The sequence below is a fragment of the Hyalella azteca genome, unplaced genomic scaffold, assembly GCF_000764305.2.
Source record: "Hyalella azteca isolate HAZT.00-mixed unplaced genomic scaffold, Hazt_2.0.2 contig4457, whole genome shotgun sequence".
Lineage (NCBI taxonomy): Eukaryota > Metazoa > Arthropoda > Malacostraca > Amphipoda > Hyalellidae > Hyalella > Hyalella azteca.
This window is the reverse complement of record NW_025934671.1, coordinates 59,448-77,139: the sequence shown is the minus strand read 5'-3', so window position 1 is coordinate 77,139 and position 17,692 is coordinate 59,448. Positions and strand designations below refer to the sequence as shown.

At 43.4% G+C, this 17,692-nt stretch overlaps 3 protein-coding genes across 4 annotated transcripts in view; 1 reads left to right on the top strand and 2 right to left on the bottom strand.

Annotated features, from left to right (window-relative positions):
* LOC108683224 (5'-3' exoribonuclease 2 homolog) overlaps positions 1-8,805 on the top strand; it is a 28,275-nt gene extending 19,470 nt beyond the window's left edge. The window contains 4 exon segments of the mRNA XM_047880026.1: positions 5,907-5,983; positions 6,324-6,674; positions 7,592-7,651; positions 8,607-8,805. Of these exon segments, the coding sequence (XP_047735982.1) occupies positions 5,907-5,983; positions 6,324-6,674; positions 7,592-7,651; positions 8,607-8,805 (687 nt within the window).
* LOC125177726 lies at positions 8,729-13,486 on the bottom strand. Its single transcript, XM_047880027.1, has 2 exons — positions 13,438-13,486; positions 8,729-10,075 (listed from the first exon to the last, which is right to left on the bottom strand). Exon 2 carries the CDS (start codon positions 9,981-9,983, stop codon positions 8,958-8,960), a length of 1,026 nt encoding a protein of 341 aa, XP_047735983.1. The 5' UTR covers positions 9,984-10,075; positions 13,438-13,486; the 3' UTR covers positions 8,729-8,957.
* A 1,660-nt stretch (positions 13,487-15,146) lies between these two features.
* Positions 15,147-17,263, bottom strand: LOC108683225 (paired box pox-neuro protein-like). 2 transcript variants are annotated; one of them, XM_018172520.1, is made up of 3 exons: positions 16,892-16,904; positions 16,218-16,435; positions 15,147-15,305 (listed from the first exon to the last, which is right to left on the bottom strand). In XM_018172520.1, the coding sequence occupies exons 1-3, from the start codon at positions 16,902-16,904 to the stop codon at positions 15,147-15,149; spliced, it is 390 nt and encodes a 129-aa protein (XP_018028009.1). The 2 variants fall into 2 exon arrangements, 1 of the variants encoding a protein (XP_018028009.1); XR_007156632.1 differs by lacking the exons at positions 15,147-15,305; positions 16,892-16,904 and adding an exon at positions 17,108-17,263 and having other exon boundaries at positions 16,406-16,435.
* Positions 17,264-17,692: the final 429 nt, after the last annotated feature.

Genomic DNA, 17,692 nt, shown 5'->3' with positions numbered 1-17,692 from the left:
TGAACTACACAACCAGCAAACAATTTTGTTTAATTCGTACATTTATCGTCACGTTCTCTTTGAATAAATTGAATACATCAATAAGGAAAATTCAGAATGAACCGTGTTCCTTATAAATATCTGAGATAGCCTCAAATTTTAGGGAAATTAAGCGACATATTGACTCGTCCGTTTATTTTTTATCTCGTTTTACCTTACATAATATTATGAATACATAATATTATAANGGAGGTCGAAGCGTAGGCACATCTGAGGTCATACGCCCCACCTGCTGGGATCAGGAGAAAATTTTCATTAAACTCGGTAGATTGAGCGGCGCACTCAAAGGCGCGTCGCTTTTGTGATGCGCGCGGACCTTCTTTCCCGTCGCCGGCTGCTCAGATGAAAGGCTTTGTCTTGCGATCGCCCGCTGAGGTCGAGCTTGTTTGTTCGAAAGCTTCTTCAGCTCAGAAACTTTTTGGGATTCAAGGAGTTGTTCTTACTTGATCTTTACCGGGATTTGACTCAAAAAGATAGTACAACGTGTAAGAAGCTGGGAGTAATTTTGCGCTAACAATTTGTCCATCAATGAGATGGTGAACGCGTATGGTGAACGACTAGCGTGCGCCAGTATAGTGAACGACTAGCGTGCGCCAGTATAGTGAACGACTAGCTTGCGCCAGTATGGTGAACGACTAGCGTGCGTCGGAATGGTGAACGACTAGCGTGCGTCGGTATGGTGAACGACTAGCGTGCGTCGGAATGGTGAACGACTAGCGTGCGTCGGTATGGTGAACAGATGCTCTCACAAATCTCATCGAAAGAAGCAGCTGAGTCAAGCAAATATTATACATAGTTTCAATTTACGTACATAATATCTCAATCGTTGAATCGCACATTCGTTAATATCTACACGACGAATAATTTATATGCGCAATAATAGAGGGACTCGGTCATCTATAACAAAACATGAATTGATGTCATTGAATGATGAATAACCTGGATAATAATGGATCAGAAGACAAATACAACGCTGGTAGGAAATATAAAACGTGCTTTCCGTAGTTTATAAAATTTTTAGGCATTTTAATTTTATTATTTGAAGTCTGAGGCGATGGCAGGATAAAGCCACAGCTTTTCTTTGATGTGCTTTAATTTTATTATTCGAAGTTAATTTATTAAATAAATTAACCATTAACCTGCCATTAAATTATTTTAATTATTTAATGCCTGCCATTAAATTATTTATGTGTCGGAAATGTCACGACCAGCGCTGTTAATCTTGAGGTCTCGTTTAAGCGGCCCAACTTATGATCGTTCCCGACATTCGGTGGTCACGTATTTTCGCATAGCATTACCGTTCTCCTCGTAGCTGAAATTAAACATGTGCTTCCATCAACTCACTCACGATTGAGCCGCCAGATTACACGGGCGTGGCTGAACGCGGTTACCCTACGGTGGTCTGCATACACATGCCCCTATATAGATACAGTGGTTCATAAAGTATCCGACACGAAGGAAAAACTTTATTTAATTCAAGCTTATCCAACAAAATAACAAACAAACACTATTCTAATGTAAATATACATGATAAATACTAATATCATTTCAAAACAACAATATCATTAAATGTTGACTTGATAATTACAATTTTGTAAAAGTTAAGGTTCAAAATAATAAAGTTTTTACTTTGTGTCGAATTCTTTTTGCACCCACTGTATAGCTCCTGCGCTGCGGTTCACTGCTTATTCTATCAGTTGCGAAGAAGGCGCTGCTTTTTGAACTTCGCACGGACTTCGTCGTTAAGTTGAAGATTAGCTTACAATTGGTGACAAGCAAAGCAGCAGCTTGGTGGCAAACGTGGGATAATGTCCTATTTGATATTTTGAGGTCCTACTTGTCCTTATGTCCTATTTGATCTTCGCAATCAGCATAAAACTCCCTATCGGCCAAAAATAGGCTATGTCACCTATATTTTCGCGATTATGCTTAACTTAGAACTTTCCGTCTCATTCCTAGCGAGATTAAGTAAATGATTTTTTTGTTAATTCAAAATTTTCTTCATAAAATAATGAACGGAACTTTGATCCGTACTTTGGAACATATTCCTACGTTGGATCTGCAATGGAAATTATAGTCCCTTGGAGGAGTGCGCGCTGGTTATCATCGTACCTGTGCAAGCACGCTATGCCTCCTATGTGTGCTGCTGCTCATGTATTGTCTATCACGCTCTTGTTATATTATATTATCTCTTGTGTTCTTTGTTTTCATCGGCTGTAGTCATGGATAACTGAATATCATCTCGTACCGTGCAGGGCTAATGACATCGTACCGTGCAGGGCTAATCAGTTGATACCGTGCAGGGCTGGCTGACGGACAGCGGGCGCGTGAACATGAAGCGCGTGCAGATAATCATGACGAACCTGGGCGAGGTGGAGGACCAGATCTTCAGGGACCGGCAGCAGCGCGAGGTTGCCTTCAAGAGGCGCAACAAGCAGCGCGCTGCACAGGAGAAGATGGAGAGGCAGGCCGCCCAGGAGTTCAGGGACAACACTGGCAAGGGCGCCTTGGGGGTCATGCCGGCGGGACAGACGGCAACCGCACATGGTGCCAAGGGCATGATCATGGAGCAGCGATACCAGAACATGGAGCGACTGCGTCAGCAGGGGTACGCTGGCTCGTGTGGAGCTGTCTGTAGGCTCCATGTGACGTGTGGTCGTAAGGTCGTGCTAGTTGTGTTATTGACCATGTGACGTGTGGTCGTAAGGTCGTGCTTGTTGTTTTATTGACCATGTGACGTGTGGTCGTAAGGTCGTGCTTGTTGTATTGACCATGTGACGTGTGGTCGTAAGGTCGTGCTTGTTGTTTTATTGACCATGTGACGTGTGGTCGTAAGGTCGTACTTGGATTTATGTTGATTTCATACGCATGGGTGAATAATTAATCAGGATTTGAGGCCAAGGAATACAAACTAAACGTAGCTAACGGAAGTCATAAGGCTCTGGTATCATGCCTCATCTGTCACGTGTCATGCCACATGTCATGTTACATGTCATGTTATGTGTCCTGTTACATGTCCTGTAACATGTCATGTTATATGTCATGTTATGTGTCATGTTACATACCTATCATGTCACATGTCATGATACACGTTTATTACGTGTCATGTTACATATCATGTCACATGTCATGATACACGTTTATTACGTGTCATGTTACTTGTCATGTGACATGTCATGATACATGTCATGTCACATGTCATGATACACGTCATGATAAATGCCATGTCCCTGCAGTGCTGGTCCATACGGTCGGGGCGGGTGGCGGGGCGGCGGTGGTGGCGGCGGTGGAGTGAAGCGCTCATCAGACGCGATGGACAGCGACTCTGACGAAGAACCTAACGACGAGGTGCGCCTGTACGAGGAGGGCTTCAAGGACCGCTACTACGAGAGCAAGTTTGAGGTCACGGCCGACGACCTCGCCTTCAGGGAGCTCGTCGCTAATGAATACGCCATCGGGCTCTGCTGGGTCCTCAGGTGGGCGGCGGGGGCGGGTGCTGTGTGGACTGCCGAGGTCTGGCGTGTTGTTAGTGGTCTGGTATTTGTGCGTTCTGTTACGTGTACGTGTTCGTGGGCTGGTGCGTGTACGTGGTCTGGTGCGTGTGCGTGATCTGGTGCGTGTACGTGGTCTGGTGCGTGTGCGTGGTATGTGGAGCGTTAGGAAAAGCACAGCAAAGTCGCTTCTCCAGCTTGAAACATCCCCGCTACAGTAAAATATATTACCTTAATTATATAATAAACTGCATCTATTAAGTATGGTAGTTAGCATGAACTTGGATTAAATTAGGAGAGAATATCTCAATATGGAACTAGAGGGAAAACAGAGCTGGGCCGCGCTACTTTGAAATGTAGCAGCCGCTACCGCTACTGAAAATGTAGCGGCCGCTAGATGTAGCGCGCTACTGCCCACCTCTGAGTGAAAATAAACATGGACGGAAGGATAGGACTAGTTCGTCAACATGTCTTTGTTCATCCCGCTCTATTTTTCTAATTCCTGCTTGAATGCAATTCACTCCGTTTAACCTTCAATTCCTTTAACCAATGCTGATGTTCATGTATACTGACCTGTACTTACTGGGGTTCTCCATCAAAATTTCCCTCGACCTTCCCTACATGATATGATGTGAACTGGTCAACCAAAACCAATATCAAGCACGACATCCTCACTAAACTCCTTAAAGACCTATATAAAGTGATATAACAAGCGTGCATTTCATGCTACCTGTATGTTGGTGCCCTGGTATAGTTACTTGGTTAAGGCCTCTAGGTTCTTTATCCGTGAACCCTGACACGAAACCCTTGCGAGATGAATTTTTCGATAGAAGCAGCATCAGGAAAGCTCTGCGCCGATTGTAAAAGTCTTCAGTATAGACTGGAATTAGGCAACGACTACTTGTATTGTATTCGAGCCTCGACACAGCTGAACAGAGAGACTCTAGTTTGACAGTAATATCTCCCATGCAGGTACTACTACCAAGGCTGTGCATCCTGGGGCTGGTATTTCCCCTACCACTACGCGCCTTTTGCTTCAGACTTCAAGAACTGCGGCAACGCTAAAGTGAGTCTCGCTAAATCACATTTTGCGGCTCGTGATTTGGTAATACTGTTGCCTTAACCATTTCATCATATGACGATCTAAAGCTCCTCCGTTTAACTTTTGGGGCAAGATTTTTTTTTATTTTGTTTCAAAGCCTTTTGAACGGTATTGTGATATTCCATGCCTGTCATATTGTTGGGCTAGTTGACATTTTTAAAATGAAAAATGTGTGTTAGTTCAAATACATATCTTTCTAATGCATCGGCAAGACCTGTTTCGCTGGTTGGCTGAAACATTGTTGAGGTGGCGATGAGAACGAATAGCGGTCTTCTTCGATACCACAACATACTATTACCTGCCTCAGAGTACGAAGTATTAAGCTAATTTGTCATCATGTACACTCAAGTGCATCGCATCACTGGATTGGAGTAAAGCCTTTAGGCAGAGCATGCAAAGCAACCAAAAAAGAAAAAAATTACGAATGCTGGCAGAGATCACCGTAACGATCTGTGCTGCTTCTTGTCGCTGCTGTGGCAAGCAGGCGTCCACATTGAATCTGTTTCGAGTCACCTCCGAAATTGTACTTCAAAATATGTGCATGAAGAGAGCCCATAAGGTGGATTTGCTCTACATTGCTGTCCGCTGATTGGTGATGTGCTAGCCTCATGTCAGTTGGAATTCGTATAAAAACCAATCAAGAGCAAGCACTATGCCCATCCTCACCCGAATAGCCACTTTTTCTGCAAGGATTAGGGAACTTCGGCCCACTAACGACTTGGTTTTTGGCTTTTTCGCAACTCGGTTAACTGTTGCTATTATGGACCCAACGTAAGCCTATTCTTACTTATAACGTTAGAAAGTTACTGATGAACATTTACACTTCATTATAGCAACCATGTTATTATGCTAAAGTTGTCAACCCCTCAGGGGGGACTTCTGACACGTGTCTGTGCTCGTCAGAAGTCCTATGGGATTTCGCGCTCCTAGGGGGATTGTTCCTGAGGATTCCTTAACGCTGAGCTCGCGGTGTCTGACTGCAGGTCTCAGTTGTGGGGTCAAGTTATTATGTAGGTAGGATTCCTTACATTTCCCTTCTCTGTCTCTCTCGTGCGGGCGGCCGACGTCCCGTGTAAGCGACCTCTTGTTCGAGTAGGATTAACCTCACTTTGAGGATTGAGCGATAAAATCGATTGTGATATTATACATTCATTAGATAGATAGAGATATAGTCTTCGTCAGCCTTTAAAAAGATCGTAATGAAGATACTGACGTTGTCGCTAACATCTCCCACTCGTAATTGACATTGTCGCTAACATCTCCCACTCGTGCAGATCCCGATAGCAGGCGATGAGTTCGACCGAATAACTGGCAAGATCTTGCTGTCCAAAGACGTCGTGGGTCATGGAGAGTAAGTCTTATCTATCTAACGCTGACGTCAGACTAGCGTTACTGGAGAGTAAGTCTTATCTAACGCTGACGTCAGACTAGCAATACAGTTCCAAGAGGAGATTTTTCCTATGACATATTTTAGTAAGACGCGCATCGAGCGACAGAGACCTGAGAACACCCATGGTTCTGCTGAAATAACAAAAGTTGAATGTATTAAATTACGGTTGTAAAAAGTTCCTGAAAATGACTTGAGAGCTTGTAAGATGTTCACTGCCCATGAGAGTTTTATCATCAGTTTTGTTTTGCTTTGTTTACGTCTATTTTTTGCTTATATTAAACTGTCTGTCCTGCATGTACAGGGGTCTGGAGAGCCCTGTGGACGGCCAGCCAGACCTGAACAACAACCACGTGGTCTGCGTGCGCTACAAAGACCCCACCTTCGCTGAGGACTTCGTATTCCCTGCCAAACTCTTACCCGGGATCAAGCCCCCGCCTCGGGTCCTCAAGCCTGGGGACCAGGCTGTGGATTTGACCCGTGGGGGAGGGAGAGGCAGGGGAGGGTTTGGGGATAGAGGGCGTGGAGGGTTCAGCAGGGGAGGAGGAGGCTATGGGGGGGCGGATGCACCAGGATCCTATCGTCCCGTGACAGGATTTATGACGAACCTCCCCACCCGCGCGTCTCTCAGTGACGCGGGGCACAGATTCGTACAGTGAGTCTTGTTTCTTGTCGCTACTTGCCCTTTATTCATATCGTATTCATCTAATTATTTTATTTGGCCACATCCTTTCATCATTACAACACTTCTCTTTAACTTCACTTTTTGTGTTTTGTTTATCTGCTACAAATCTTATAATCGATATTTAACAGAGTTCTACCTGTCCAATCGATCTGAAATTTACGCACACGTGCGTAAAGTTAAAGATAATGCTCGAACCAATTAATAGAATGAATTAATTCGAAAAATTGAAATTTTTTTAATATATAAAAAATTTGAAATTTTTATTTAAGTATTTAAAAATAAAATTAGAAATTCATTGTATATTAGTAACATCAGAAACAGTGGCTTCTTCAGAAGTGTTGTCATTAAAAAGCAATTTTTAAACGCATATTATTTTAATCTCTTTAATTTGTCAGAGTTTGTGTGTTTTTTTGAAGCTTGGCACCCCAAACATATAGGGGCTGTTGGGGCGCGTGTCAGGATATTACGTGGACATGAACATTTATCCACTGAGGCCGAGTAGTATGGCAGTGCCGATCTGCGAGGAAAGGATTGGATCAAAAATCTGAATTTTTTTCGAATTGGTAGCTTTAAATTTAAAATAACGGACGCAAAATAGTATTTTCCTAATTTCATTAAAAGAGACAATTGGTATTGTAGATTCTTTGCAAAATATAGGCTTTAACGGTTCGTTTTTTAGTTATGATTCGTAAGCTTTATTGTTTTTGGCGGGATTATGGGCATCTGGCTAGATTCGAGGTAATGAGATTCTAAAATTACAGGGATTTTAGATCCTGGGCAACGTCAGACTGTAATTAAAATAGAATGTTCAGCATTTTGTCTTTGCACTGATAATGTTTTATTCTCAAGAATGAACTCTGATGTTAGCCTACATTCCCCCTCCTTAGCTCTACGATGGGAAGCGCTGCTCGCTTCAACTCAGCGCCGCCCCCAGACTCTTATCAGACGTGAGCAACTCTTACTTTACGCGCACTAAATACATAGCCAATTGTGTGTTGTGGATTATTATGTCTTATCCAATTATGTGGTATGTATTATTATGTGTTATACAATTATGTTTTATGTATTATTATTTGTTATACAATTATGTGTTATGTATTATTATGTGCTATACAATTATGTGTTATACAATTATGTGTTATGTACAGAGATAGTTTATTCATGACTGCACTGTAATTAAGGCGTGTCTCGAGGTTTTATTTTATTTACTTATTATCTTGACACCATTGACAATTCACCTAACCTTTTTTATCATTAACTTGACGTTCTTGAAAAGAATGTTATTGTATTACCAACTGAAATATGTGCGCTAATAAGCAAGTTAATATCGTCTTGCTTGAGTAAAAATTTGTATGGCTGAAGTGATACACGTGCGGCGTGTTGCTGCTGATCTGTTCCTCGTAAATTCGTTAATGTGTCCTCGTCTTTTATTTCTTAACTTCCTTATAACCTGAACACTTTGTGCTCGTGGTATGAAAGTGATGTCAGTGATCGCGGCGTGGCAGAATAAATTCAGTGTCCGAGAATAACTTTACATTTCATTGAACTACACAACCAGCAAACAATTTTGTTTAATTCGTACATTTATCGTCACGTTCTCTTTGAATAAATTGAATACATCAATAAAGAAAATTCAGAATGAACCGTGTTCCTTATAAATATTTAAGATAGCCTCAAATTTTAGGGAAATTAAGCGACATATTGACTCGTCCGTTTATTTTTTATCTCGTTTTACCTTACATAATATTATGAATACATAATATTATAACCATCCACACAATATATTTCTACCTTACACGATATTGAATTCGTTACTTTGAATGCCAGATAATCTTTGATTTCGGGATAGCTGTTCTCTCCTCATTGCGATAAAGCTGTTCTCTCCGCTGAACACATCATAAGTGTTCTCTCCGCTGAACACAAAGCTGTTTTCTCCGCTGAACACATCATACCTGTTTTCTCCGCTGAACACATAACAGCTGTTCTCTCCGCTGAACACACCATACCTGTTTTCTCCGCTGAACACATAACAGCTGTTCTCTCCGCTGAACACATCATAAGTGTTCTCTCCGCTGAGCACAAAGCTGTTTTCTCCGCTTAACACACCATTCCTGTTTTCTCCGCTGAACACATAGCTGTTCTTAACGCTGAACACACCATACCTGTTTTCTCCGCTGAACACATAACAGCTGTTCTCTCCGCTGAACACATCACTGTAGAAGTGGCACAAGATTTGATTTATAGGGCACCGCACTATTTTGCATCGCTGCCGTGACTCACAATGTCAGCATCGCTGCCGTGAGTCACAATACGCACCTTGGTATCAGAGATACGCTGGACGGAAGGTGCGGGCCGGGGCGCTGTGCCCCCCAGCGACCGCAGGTCCACGGGCCCCGAAGACCCCAGCGAGAAGGGGTAGGGGGCAGCGCCGACGGGATGGATGCGTTCAAACGCTGAATAACATTCGAAATGTGGAGAAAAAGATGTTGAAGGCTTCGATACTTCCTTCGCGTATCCTCTGAAACCTGTCGGCTGGTCGCTCTTCCTGCTACTATCCGCTTGAGCATCGCTCCGTTTTTGCTCAATTTCGTCATTGAAGTCCTTTTTGGCAGGCAGCATTTCACTAAGAGACTCATCTTCGTGTTTAACGTTGAATGTTGCTGCCTCTTCTCTGATGTTATCGCGCTTATGAAAGTATCGTGCGCTACCGTCGGCCCTCGGAACTTGATTAGCATCGCCCGATCTTGTTTTCTTTAAATTGCTTTCTAAAGATTCTTCTGTTGAACTCCATAGATGATCATGATCATTGCTTATGACCCTGCAATTGTCATCGGGAGTTGATTCTTCTTTTCTGTTTCTTCTGGTATTTTCTTCACTAAGTTGTTTATGCAAACTCGACGAAGAAGAACTGTATTGGAGCGACTCGTTACGGACCGTGGTGATGGAGGCTGCGTCCCACGTGGAGCTCGTATCCCCGAGCAAGGAAGGAGATAAGGAGCCGTAGAGCGTCGACACGATCACGGGGAGGGCAGAACTCCGGCTATCATTGCGAGGTCCTGACTGACTGATGGCCTTTCTGTTGCCCTCAACCTCGGGGTAAAGCAAGACGTCGTCACGCCCTGGGGGTTGGGATTGTGTTTTGTTATCCTTTAGGATTTCTTCGACTGTAAAAGACCTCGCTCTGGGGGAGTTAGGAACAGTGGGTCTGGTGTACACGTGTCGTGGGGCGGGGAAAGGCAGAAGAGGGTGAGGGGCGATGAGGGGAAGACCAGATGGCATGAGGGAGGCGAAGAGGCCCCCAACTCCCCCAAGCCTGTAGGAAGTCGAGTGGGAGGTTGAAGCGTAGGCACATCTGAGGTCATACGCCCCACCTGCTGGGATCAGGAGAAAATTTTCATTAAACTCGGTAGATTGAGCGGCGCACTCAAAGGCGCGTCGCTTTTGTGCTGCGCGCGGACCTTCTTTCCCGTCGCCGGCTGCTCAGATGAAAGGCTTTGTCTTGCGATCGCCCGCTGAGGTCGAGCTTGTTTGTTCGAAAGCTTCTTCAGCTCAGAAACTTTTTGGGATTCAAGGAGTTGTTCTTACTTGATCTTTACCGGGATTTGACTCGAAAAGATAGTACAACATGTAGGAAGCTGGGAGTAGTTTTGCGCTAACAATTTGTTCATCAATGAAAAATTAATTGCAAAAATCATAGCGAGAATTCAATTTATACACTAGTAAGCATTAATTCGCTATGATTCCAAATTAATTTTCAGTGAACCTAAAACCCACGCGATTTTGTCTGTACATGTTGTCCCGCCATGCTTGATCAGGTCATAAATAATGAGCTTGCAGTTTCATGATAACATTCTCTCGTGAGAATGTGTTAGTTGAGGTTTAATGGTGAAATACTAGCGTTCACCGGTATGGTGAACGACTAGCGTGCGTCGGTATGGTGAACGACTAGCGTGCGTCGGTATGGTGAACGACTAGCGTGCGTCGGTATGGTGAACGACTAGCGTGCGCCGGTTTGGTGAACGACTAGCGTGCGCCGGTATGGTGACCGACTAGCGTGCTCTGGTTCAACATTGTTTCAATTTACATAATTTTCAATCATTGAGTCGCACATTCGTTAATATCTACATGACGAATAATTTATATGTGCAATAATAGAGTGACACTATCATCTATAATAAAACATGAATTGTTGTCATTTAATGACTAATAACCTGGATAATAATAGATCACAAAGCTGGCAGGAAATATAAAACATGCTTTCCGTAATTCTAAAAATTTTGATGTGCTTTAATTTTATTATTTGATGTTTATTTATTAAATAAAATAACAATTAACCGGATGGTTAATAAAAAAATATCAATTTAAAAAATTATTATTGCCATTAAATAATTTCAATTATTTAATGGCAGGCTGAGGCCACAGATCCTCTTCAGTACAAAAACTGCGATGAAATGCGGGGACCGTCGCTAGCAGCGCCAGCGTGGCGACCCGCGAGCAGGCGACTTCAATGAGCTGACAGCGGCCTGACTTATGTGCTGCATGCAGGCTGACAGCGGCCTGACTTATGTGCTGCATGCAGGCTGACAGCGGCCTGACTTATGTGCTGCATGCAGGTTCACTGATGCATGTAATAAACTAAATTTTAATGTCAAACACCGTAGAGTTTACGTACGAAACTTTTATTTGTTTCCTTCATTTCTCTGGAAAACGGAATTTTTGCTATGACCGGCATCGCCAATAAAAAAGTCAATTCAAGTTCCGAATTTATATTAACATTTAACAGATTAACCGTTAATTAACGGATTAACAGATTAACCGTCCTGACATTCATGCAGAAATCAATACGTTGCTGCCAAACTTTCCACTCTCATCGACCACATTTGTCGCCCATTCCTATTGAAAGACGAGAATTTTCAATTGATAAATTCTTCACTCGATCAAGTCTCATTGCCATGCCTAATGACTTCTTCAATTACGCCTCCGCCCCCCTCCCGCAGAGACGTGCGCCAGTCGTCCGGCTTTTGTCTCCAGTCGAGAAAATGCGGAATGTGAGGCACTCGAGCGGCAAGTTGCTCAGTAAGACTGAGGCTTAATTTAGTTTGGAGGGGCAGTTTAGAATCTTAAGCAGATTGTTAATTACGTCCAGACTTCTAATAACTCGGACGAGATCAAACGAGATTCGCTGTCGCGCAACGCTTTCGGATGCATCCTCGCGGCTTCGGCTTGTTGGTGATTAATGATTTATCGTTTCGCGTGATTGGAAAACGGGCTACGTTTTATGGTCATGTAATTTACATCAAGAATATAAATTTTTCGAATTAAAATGGTAAAAAAGAAATGCATCAAAATTCTAAATAATGTTTCAATTAACGCAAAGGTCAGTTAATACACCGCACCTGTAGAAGAATACGCCAGCATTAATATAAAACAATATGCCATCAGTTTTGCGTTAAGCAAAGAACCTTAATTATTATCCGGGGAATGGCAATTCATTCGAGTGTTCGTCGAGCGGTTGCAAATGAATCCAAAGTCAGGGCCAGGTTCGCGCAATCGAATAGAATCGCAGATAAAGCAAGCGCGCTTCTTTTGTTCGGCGCCGCAATTTGCATTTCTTTTGTTTTAGGGCCGGCCTCGCCAGATAGATTTTTGGTGGCGATGACAGCAGGCAATAGAGATGCTGTCCCCAACAGGGAGGCGCTGACTAACTCTTGTCTGGCAATTGACAGAGATTGATGAAGTGTTCCAGAGACAAGGCCACTAGATCCTCGACTGATGATGTCGTCTGCCGCGCACAACTCGGCTTAAAATGCAACGTTAAGACACCAAATCGACACTTCTCCGACTTCAACCACGAGCGCGCCTGTAGACTCAAATTCGCCGGCGCAGCTACCCCCATCTTAACTCCTTCAATTATAAACAGAACTGCTTGAAATTCAGAACATGACTAATTATCAGAGATCCGATGCTAGAGCAATTATTTCAGATTTTTAATTTATTTCGTTGTTGATTAAAATTAACTTATCTTTACCTATCTGTACCGAACATAGATTTTTGAAAGTTTTCATTTACTGAGAAACAAGATGACGTTAAATTCTGCAATAATTCCTCCCGTGCCGCCTCGTTAATAAATAGTTATATCTTGAATATGAATTTCAAGCAGAACCGTTGATAATTGAAAGAGTTGTGATTGTGGCAGCGGCAATTGCGCAGGCGAGTTAAGTCCGCGGTCCAGTTCGGAGAAGTGTTGATGCGGTCGTAGTGACGGCCTTGCTTATATACGGGGAAAGTATTAGCCGCTAGTAGTGGCGGCAAGTATTTTCCATGTCTAATATCGGGCTAAAAGTTGATACAAAAATTACCAATTTTTATTTTTAATTATACATTTAATCGAAATAATCATACATTGTAGCTAAAATTTTAATTAAATGAACCCAATATTCGAATAAAAAAGTACTTGCAGCTACTACTATCTGTTAGAACTTCCCCTAGTACAAGCAAGGACGTATGTAGAAAGTTAGTGAAGTAAACGAAGCTAAACCATCGCCTTCGTCACGACGTGTGTTGCCCGCGAGGTCCAACAGTTCATCGAACATAAAATTTACGATTAGGTTAACCTGTTAAGTTCATAGTCAATTTTCAGTGCATAATAAGGTTTGTTCTCGATATTTTGAAATTATTTCAATTTTTCATTCATGCTTTAAATTGAATGGACCTTTTCTCGACGTTTGCTCACCGTCTACAGACGTCACAGCTGACGAAGCAGCTGCAGCAGCCACGACAGCTGCAGCTGCTGCTGCTGACACGGCAGCTGCTGAGGGGGGCGGGTGTTCATTAAATTAACAAGATTTGCAGACGATTGCAATGAATACATTTTTTTTGAGCAGGTGGTCATTATTAAAGGTAATAATTTACGCGTTCGCGCCCCTGCAAAACGGTTTCGGCCAATATAACATTTAATTGAGTAATTACTCTTGACATCGATATGAATACACCATAAATGTGCATGAGGTTGATTCAGGGTTGCTGCTACATTGAACTTGCCCAATTAATGGAGAAAGAAGTAATTAATGTGGCCTTTACTGGATAGTTAAGTGGCAGGCTAAAACGAGATGTACGAGGAAGTAAGCAACTCAGGATGAAGATAGGGAAGAATTTATATATGTACCTGCCATGAGCACACCAAAAGACGTTACAGTTGCCGATGAAGCTCTGTGTCACGGGAGCGTTTTCAAAAAATAAACGTACCGGGATAACGAGATAGGTAATGTTTAGTAATAAAATAGCGAAACAATAATTTTGTCCCAGAATTGAAAATTATTTCCCGAATTTTACGTGGCATAAACATGTTGAAACGAGACATGTTATTTGGATTTCGGACAAAACGAGATATTTCATCATGATACGAGACAGAACAAGATGTGCCGAAAGCGGAGATTTAGATCAAATCGACAGTACTTTTCTCTTCTCGACGAAATCCACAGTAGATTCAGAAATTTAATTTTCACAAATCTCGTTTCCTCAAATGCACACAGAGCACCATACGTCTCGTTGAAAAGCGTTTAGTTTATGCCTCCCCCGCTCCGGAGGAGCGATCCGCCATCATCAAGAAAGAAAGATTTTACGTTAGGATTTCGATGGACTTACTTAATTATAGACATTAAGGGCTTGGCCACGAGATCGTCATCCTAAATATATTTTTTTTTTTGGCTCTCGGGAGGCACAGCGGGGCTTGCCACGGGGCTTGTCACGGGTTATCAACTCATTGTACACATAATATCCAGTGCAATAAATTGGTTAATAAATGTTGTTGCAGTCACTGAATGTTGAATGAATGTTGTAGTCACTGCCCCAGAAGTCACGGTTTATGAAAGTTTGCTAAAACACAGAAGAGAAGTCTAGATATATAAACGTTTAAGTTCTTAGAATTGATTGCTATATCTAGTCGTTCGTGGCTCGAAAAAATTCTAGGTATGAGGCTGCAAATTTACCTGATATCTGAAGGCTGGAGATGAAATTCCAGCTGTAAGAAACAATGCAAAGCAAACTCTTCGAATGATAGCGGAATGATATTGTAGCAACGATGGATGCGGAGAAATGATCAAGCGCTGGTGGAAGAGGTCATTGGCTGCAGTATGCTGCGGCATGGCAACTTTATTTGCACACGAGCGTATATGATTGAGCGAAGAAAGCTTAAGGTTCGTGAGTGGCTATGCTGACTGGGACTGTTGCTTTGCTGTACATGACAGGGGCTGACTGTAGTGTATGCGGTAGTTCACTTGTTATTAATAATAATTACCAGTATTGCTATTAAAATAATTAATAGTAATGATTGAGCCTGTCTCACCTCAGTATCCTGTTGATGGATGAGCCTGTCTCACCTCAGTATCCTGTTGATGGATGAGCCTGTCTCACCTCAGTATCCTGTTAATGTATGAGCCTGTCTCACCTCAGTATCCTGTTGATGGATGAGACAGAAGGCAGGGCCGAGGCGTCGCAGATACGCTGCGCCGCAAGTTGCTCGCGTATCTCCCACGCGAACATGCCAGGGTTCTCGCACTTCAGACGCAGGATCTTCTTGACAACCGTCGGGGTGGCGACCTGCTGCTGTGAGACACGCGAGACACGTGAGACACGTGATGCTGTGAGACACAGCATACGTTGTATTGAGACAAATGCTAAGTGAGACACCTGCTGCTGTGAGACACGCGAGACACTTGATGCTGTGAGACACAGCATACGTTGTATTGAGACAAATGCTAAGTGAGACACCTGCTGCTGTGAGATATAAAACACGTGAGACAACTGCTCACTAGGTGAGACTCAAGTATCACTACATAAAAAACTCAGTTGAATCGGTTTAATGAAGATTTCGTCGTTGAGCGCAGCAGTGGGCCATGAATTTAACTCGTAAATAATGCCCTGGATTCAACGTCCAGCCTCAGCTTGCAATACAGTAACTTTACTCAGCTACAGAGCTAAAAGCCACAGACTAGGCTGGAACACCGTAATCAAAAACCAGTGACACGCTGCTCGAAGATAATAGCGCCGTAGGTCTTCAGTATGCAGTTCTGCAATCTCACCTACACCGGCCTAACCTCTTCTGGCCTAACCCATTCACGCTACCCCGACTATCAACTTTCTTGTAGCCAATGTTTGGCTCTACCAGCTAACTTGTTCCACCTCCCAAACTTCCTGCAGCCAATAAGGTTAGGTTAGATGAGCTCAGGTTTGTTTAGGGTGGAGAAAGTTGCAACGTCAGTAGGTTAGGCCAGAAGAGGATAGGCCGCAGTAGGTTTGGCCAGATTCAGCATAACCGCGCTTAATTTGAGCATGCTTAAGCGATGTTAAGCAACTGGCCTCACAGTCACACGAATCAATATGAACCAAGGCTGAAGTTGGGCGAAGCTGGCCTCCGGCATGCGACCCGCTGCCAACGATGAAGCCTGGCCTGATGGAGTCGGTCTCGTAAAAGCTCGTCGGGATCTTGGAGCCGCAGCCGCGCTGAGGTCTTACCTTGGGCTTGCTGCCGCCGATGGAGCCTGGTCTGATGAAGCCGGTCTCGTAGAAGCTCGTCAGGATCTTGGAGTCGCAGCCGTGCTGAGGGCTTACCTTGGGCTTGCTGCCGCCGATGAAGCCTAGCCTGATGGAGTCGGTCTCGTCGAAGCGTACGTAGTCGGGCAGCGGCCGCCCGTTCACGAACACGCCCCCCAGCTGGTTGACCCCCGCCTGACCTAAGGGGCGTTAGGGTTTATCTCAGCCGAGGAGAAACTTTCACGTGCAAAAATTATTGACAATCTGAGTCCGGGGAAATTTGTTAGCATCATCAAATACCGTAGAACATCTATTTGTCAACTCGTAGTCAGAATTGCTATGGAAGCAACACTTGAGTTTAGAATTTAAAGGACGCTTCAGAAGATCGAGCTGATCACACACGAGGAGGCGAAACACACAAGTGAAATAAGCAGCAAGATTGTTGAACTGATAACACCTAATAAATGATTTATTATTGCTTTTTTAGTTGAAAAATTATTTCAATTGTTTAAAATTCTGCATTATTAATCTACCGAAAAATTGTCAAAATCCTGTAATTGTATTTTGTAAAGTGATCAAGCAGCGAGTTAAAAGAAAATACTCTGTATTGTATTAAATGGGCTGCCAGGGCATGACTGCCCACCCCTCACACTCACCGGTGTGAGGCATGACTGCCCACCCTCACACTCACCGGTGTGGGGCATGACTGCCCACCCCTCACACTCACCGGTGTGAGGCATGACTGCCCACCCCCTCACACTCACCGGTGTGGGGCATGACTGCCCACCCCTCACACTCACCAGTGTGAGGCATGACTGCCCACCCCTCACACTCACCGGTGTGAGGCATGACTGCCCACCCCTCACACTCACCGGTGTGAGGCATGACGGCTGTAGATTTTAGACGCGTCCTGCGCTGGTCTCGTGCTGCGGTCGCCCACGCAGGTTTATCTTACAACTCAGGCTGGGAGTTGAAGTTCTGTGAACGCTTTGCTGTTTGATTGAGGAACTTCATTACAATTGCTGTGATATTGAATAAATAAATAGCTGTGTCTGGTGGGACAGAGAGAGAGAGATGATGAGCTTTATGGTGACGAGCCTGTTCAGCAGTGCAGGCGAGTTCACTGCTCAGCAGTAGAGGTAATTTTGCTAATAAAGTTTATATGAAGAATCTTACATTCCAAAAAAATGTCTACATGCACTGGCTTTGCTATTATTCAATTTATATTATTTATTGATAAAGAAATTTATATTTTTAGGGTCCTTAAAATTTAAACGCTCTCCAGGGTGGTCTTAAGAGGACAAACATCAATAGGCTATTATCAGCACAAACAACATCAATTAACTGCATAAACAAGAACAGCACAAACAACAACTACACAAACAAAAACAACAGTACAAACAACAACAGTAAAAACATCAACAGCACAAACAACAACAGCACAAACAACATTAGCA

Coding starts and splice junctions, on each gene's coding strand:
- LOC125177726 (XM_047880027.1), bottom strand. CDS start 9,983: ATGCCATCTGGTCTTCCCCTCATCGCCCCTCACCCTCTTCTGCCTTTC.
- LOC108683225 (XM_018172520.1), bottom strand. Junction 15,306..16,217: donor TCGGCGGCAGCAAGCCCAAG/GTAAGACCTCAG, acceptor GTCTCACAGCAG/CAGGTCGCCACCCCGACGGT.